The sequence below is a fragment of the Salmo trutta genome, chromosome 13 (assembly GCF_901001165.1).
Source record: "Salmo trutta chromosome 13, fSalTru1.1, whole genome shotgun sequence".
NCBI lineage: Eukaryota > Metazoa > Chordata > Actinopteri > Salmoniformes > Salmonidae > Salmo > Salmo trutta.
This window is the reverse complement of record NC_042969.1, coordinates 49,476,425-49,482,424: the sequence shown is the minus strand read 5'-3', so window position 1 is coordinate 49,482,424 and position 6,000 is coordinate 49,476,425. Positions and strand designations below refer to the sequence as shown.

At 46.7% G+C, this 6,000-nt stretch overlaps 1 protein-coding gene across 1 annotated transcript in view; it reads left to right on the top strand.

Moving 5' to 3' along the window:
* Positions 1–350: 350 nt before the first annotated feature.
* The window catches only part of map3k10 (mitogen-activated protein kinase kinase kinase 10), a 33,885-nt gene continuing 28,235 nt past the window's right edge, over positions 351–6,000 (top strand). The window contains exon 1 of the mRNA XM_029772366.1: positions 351–3,493. Coding sequence (XP_029628226.1) covers positions 2,494–3,493 — 1,000 coding nt within the window. The 5' untranslated portion in view covers positions 351–2,493. The remainder of the gene's footprint in view (positions 3,494–6,000) is intronic.

Sequence of the window (6,000 nt, the reverse complement as noted above, 5' to 3'; positions counted from 1 at the left end):
GTATGCTGTGTAATAATTGGAGACACACACATGCATGCTCTCTCACACAAGCGCACATGGCACACACAGGCTACACAGTGTTATACACACACCATGAAAAACTATTTCAATCCACTGATCCACAAAGCATCAGCCTAATGACCTAGGTTAATTGTCAAGCAATGCCTTAACTTTAAAGGTTACTCATAAAAAATAAGTCTTACAGATAGACTATTTTAAACCCTGATTTGTTATAATCAAAACGAAGCAAAAGTTAATTTGGTCGTCAGAGCTATGTCCAAATTATGCGATATAAAGGCATATGTGGATGTAGGCTACTCAAGAAACTACACTACCCAGAACACAACAGCATATTCCACCCCCAGTCCAGCCGGTGTATTTGGATACAAAGTCAGCCTAGAGACTGACAGCTCCGTCTAGAAATTGCACGTCTTTTGGAGAAAAAAGCGATTTGATTGTGAAGGACAAGTGGCCAACCGACTGACCCAGATGAGTAAGGACTCCAAGACTATTAATTTTGTGGAATTGGATTATGGAATCTGATGGTGGATATTTGGATGCGATCACACGCCCATGCGACAATGTCAATGGATATTGTGATGAACAGTGGCCAGGCTTTTTTCCCGTAAATATTTGAATATTTCATATTTGGTTTATTTGAGCCAGAAGACAAGACGCAATATACACATAAAGACAGGATTCTAATTGACTTTTGCACTAAAAGGAAGGATTAGGCTTTTATTAGACCTGTTACATTATTATTATTGTTGTTATTATTATTGCCTCGGGGATGGTGCATCTGTCTATCAAAGCCAAAGAAAACACGTTACCGTAGAGGATTAATCGCCTTATTTTTATCACGACAACTCGGATCAGAGATACACAAATATTTGCAATTGGAATTACAGTCAAATGCTTTCACAAAACACATAATGTATTATTATTGTAGGCTATTTCGTTCTCTAACATAGCGTGTGAAGGTGTAGAAAAGCACTGAAATATATTCGTTAAGAGCCAGCAGGTGCGGGACCTTTGATCACAAATAACTGAAATGTGCAACATTGGGTCCATATAACTAGACAAGGCTATTGCTTATGATTACAAATGTATCCGATGTTATGAATGAGCACCGTCTTATAGCCAACAAAATTAACGCGAGATAATTATGGCTATAACAGACTGTTCTGTACACGTTGTATGTATATGTTTCTGTCGCGAGAACTCGCGCATTCGTGAACGCTCACTGTATCGTGTTTATTGAAACATTACAGTGCGCAGAACTTAGGCCGGACAATGTAACAAGACGAACGATCAATCATTGATGTTCGCTGACTACAAAGGTGCAAAATGTACAGTCACTCAATGATGTTTGCCTGAATACTGTCCGCCGTCATTCCCCATCTAAAAATGGAGGAGTAGGCTTTTTAAGAACATTCAACGGGCGTATACGTTTATCGATTTAGACGTGCAGGATTTAGACGAGGCAGCAGCAAAGTAGGGAAATATTTCAATCGATATTTCAACGAAATACGACGTCAAGACAAGTGTCTTTCATCGCTGTCAAAAAGCCAATGGCCCTGTAATAACGAGATGTCAGACAAGCGATATTCTTCTGCGCTGTGCTGATTGGAAATAACAACGATCCTTGCTCAGAGGATATTAAACTATACAGATTCAACTATTTTGAATTCAAATGTTTTGTTACATGTGGTGCAATTGATTTATAAATAGCCGATCTAGATGTGTGATCTCCTTTAACTGTCGTGTAGCTTCCCCACTGTCTTTGGCCTCTCATAATCTTCAGGGAGAGGAGTTTGCCTCTTTAAATCTGTCAGGATCTGTTCTCAATGAGGCGAAATGAAGTGCAGCGTTGCCCATTAATTATTCATCAGGGCAAAAATTCAAGGAAATAAAAAATGGTAAGACACCAGAATAAACTTTTGTGGTCAACTCAGACCATCCAGCTCTTGCTGAGTCTTGAGAGGGATACAGTAAACAACATCTGTAGTCTAATATGAAATAGCAATAGATGCTTTGAGGATCATAAGCCCTCCACAGCCCCCCTACAGTCGTCTAAAAGCAGTGTGGGATGTTACAGAGACCCATGTTCAGATCCTGAGCAGCGCAAAGCTATCCCATCCACAAGGACCTCATCTCACAGCACTGAAGAGGGAACACATGGTCTACTTTGGATTTTCCCAGGCCAGCCTTGACTCTCTGGTTGCTTTCTAGAACATACATGGGAGAATAATCAGTAGCCTCTCTCGGGGATAACCATGGGTCATCCCAAAGTGAACTCATAGGTATACATGTTAAATACACACTGCATTATACATGGTAATACAGGCTGCTACACACACATGATTGGTGACAGGAACTGGAACTACCCCAGTAAACGGGGACAGTGATGGGACAGTGGAGCTTTGGCCTGCCTGTCCACTGATCTGTCACTCCTCTGGTTAAGGAGGCCTGGATTCAGCTGATGGGCCCTGCATGGATTTTGTGTGTGAGTTGACAGAGGGCAGGCCCACACCGCTGACCAGCAGCCGAGCAGCCATGGACCCGTATGCCAGAGCGAGCAGCACAGCAGCCCCCCTGCCCTGCACCAACTGTGGGGGCTGCTGCGACCCTCCTCCCCCTGGCCTCGTGCTCGCTGGTCCCCTTGGCCCCCCTTATGGCCCCCCTCTCTCCTCCATGCCCCCGCACATGACCCCCGCTCCCCCGGTGTGTGCTGCTACAGCTGTCCAGTCTGAGAATGGCAGCAGCTGGAACTCCTCCTCTGGTTCTTCAGACTCCCACCCTGGCCACCAGGGCGGCTCTACCACCTCCAACCCCTACTGGACGGCCGTGTTTGACTACGAGGCCACGGCAGACGAGGAGCTGACCCTGCGGCGTGGGGACCTCCTGGAGGTCCTCTCCAAGGACTCCAAAGTTTCCGGGGACGAGGGCTGGTGGACGGGCAAGATCCAAGACAAGGTGGGCATCTTCCCATGCAACTACGTTACTCGGAGGGACGCCGGCAGCTACCCGCAGCTAACCCCAGGAGGGCTGGTGGCGGGTGGGGTGCCTGAAGGGTGCCCCCTGGAGATCGACTTCACGGAGCTGGTGCTGGAGGAGGTGATCGGGGCGGGGGGGTTTGGGAAGGTGTACAGGGGGATGTGGCAAGGGGAGGAGGTGGCAGTTAAAGCTGCCAGGCAGGACCCTGATGAGGACATTAGCGCCACAGCTGAAAGCGTACGACAAGAGGCCAGGCTTTTCTGGATGCTCAGACACCCCAACATCATCAACCTGATAGGGGTGTGCCTGCGAGAGCCCAACCTCTGCCTGGTGATGGAGTACGCCCGCGGGGGGGCCCTGAACAGAGCCCTAGCTGGGAAGAAGGTACCCCCCAGGGTGCTGGTGAACTGGGCCGTGCAGATCGCCACAGGGATGGACTACCTGCACAATCAGACCTTTGTACCGGTTATACACAGAGACCTCAAGTCTAGCAACAGTGAGTATACCAACACTCGCCTCCCACTCCAGTCTTCTATCTCAAAGATATCGTTTCTGACCCATTCGCTCCAAATGAGTCCTTTCCTATTTCATGTAAAATATAAAACATTTGGGGGCAAATCACACTCATAATGGGAATGTGTTAATTCTTTCCGTTGGTATTGTTTTGCATGTTGAATCAGCCATGCATACACAGTTGATTGCCTCATAGGCCATAGACATACTGTATTATTGCCTATTTTAGTCCCAGTCTCCAGTTAAGGGCAGTATAGTATATGAAATTAATTTAACAGAGGATGGATGAGTGGACACTTACAGAATGTACAGTACAATACATACTGTTAACCCTTATGTTGGTGGGTTCATTTAAGTATTGTGTGGATGAAATGAAATAGAGAGGTTTTCTGTTTGACACACAGACAGTTGAGTAGCGATTGACAGGGTAAGATCAGACCTGGAGAGCTGGCTCTCTCTGCCATCTTTCCCCTGTCATTTATTCCCTCCTCCTCCGATCCTCTCCTCTCATCCTCCTCTTTCTACCATCCCTCCTCAAGGAGAGCAGTTCTGCTCTGCAGCTCACCAAGCTATTTTTGGTCCTTTGTGCTACTTGCTGTTTAAAGTCACAGTTGTTGGTGTATTGGGGGGGAATACACTGTGTGTTTGTGTGTGTTAGTGTGTGTGTGTGTGTGTGTGTACGTGGGCCTGTCTGTGTGTGTGACGTGAGTATGGGGGATGGGGTGTAGAGATGCGAGTTGAGGCTACAGGATGCTGAGTCCAGAGGTTTTTGAAGGAGAGAGACGATCTGGAGTGTCTGTGGCTGAAAAACACCCGGCTCAAAGATCTTCCATAATGTTCCTAATCTCTCCCTGGTTTGTGAAGCTGTGATGTAGAGGGAGCCGCCATATGAAAAGCTGCCGTTCCCTCAGTAGCTGTAACGATAGGGATCAGATGGGTATTGGATGGCGAAGCCTTGGCAACAACACAGAGCTGCCTTCACGACACTGGGTTGTGTTGAGTCATCCAGCTGTCAGCATCTCTGCGCAAATGTCAATTCCTTCACTTGGAATTATTCCGTGTGAAGAGATGATTTCAAAGGAGTGTCTCAATCTGCCAAGCCATCTCATTTCTCTGCGTCCCGTTAAAAAAAACAACTAAAGTATTCAAGTATGTGATCAGACGATGACGTAAAGATGACTGTTTACATTACCTCGGTGAAGCCCGGAGGGAGGGAGGGAGAGAGAGAGGGAGGGAGGGAGGGAGGGAGGGAGAGAGGGAGAGAGGGAGAGAGAGAGGGAGGGAGGGAGGGAGGGAGAGGGAGAGAAGGAAGGAAGGAAGGAAGGAAGCGAAAGAGATGGTGAGAGAGGAGAGGCTACAAAGATAAGGGAGGAAAGAGGGGGACAGAAAGGGAGAAGAAAGATAGAGAAATAGAAGGTGAGAGAGATTGGGGAGGTAGAAGGAGAGGGATAGAGAGAGAGGGGGATAAATAGTGGTTCATCTTAGTTTAGGGTTACACCTCAGCTCATTGTCCAGGTGTACAGGTCTCAGATATCCGCTTCAAACCGCCGCCCATTTGGCATCACTGCGGTTACAGAGAAGCTTTAGGCCCCGCAGCTTCTCCTCTGTTTCTTCCCCACCAATCTGGCTGGCCCTCAAACCTCTCCTCTTCCCACTCACTGTATTTGTAGTGTGTGTGTTTCTGCCTTTCTCTCTGTGTTGTTGTTTGCAAGGCTGAGGCTAGAGTAGTGAGCCTGACTGTCTAACTGGGATAATCTGATTACGGTGGCCTCCTTAGAGTGATGTGACAGCGGTGTTTGTGGGTTGGCAGGTCGCTGTCCTGTGGTCCCTTTAGCTGTACCTGTCACACTGATCCACAATCAGCCCACTCTCTCAGTGGTGCACAATCCTCCTTGGGTCATATGATTCAGGGCAAGAGTGTGCTGGCTCTCATGCCAGCAGCAAAATCTAAATAAATATGAATATAACTGTTATAACAGTTTAGAAGCACATATAGTAGGCTGACTCAGAGAAGCCCTAAGAATATGGTCATGTGACCAATCACGTCATTAACAACACATTTCTCAAAAACATGGCCCTAGTTGATAGCCATTCAATTAAAACCATTATTGATCAGGTGATTTGACCAAGTTGAAATCCAACCTGCCCTAGATAATGGGTCTTCAGAAAGAGGTCTTGGAAACTCTACCCTGTGATGGCTAACGTGTCTGCTGCCACTGCATTGAGTTGTACAGTATATGGGCATGACTCAGCATCAGGTAACAAAATACTGTACCACTGATCACCTGGCTACTGTAACACACATAGAAATACAATCTATAGAACAGACCTCCCCATTCAAGTCAATGATGCTATAATGGGTGGACTAGCAGCGAGTGTACATACACTAAGTTGACTGTGCCTTTAAACAGCTTGGAAAATTCCAGAAAATGATGTCATGGCTTTAGAAGCTTCTGATAGGCTAATTGACATCATTTGAGTCAATTGGAG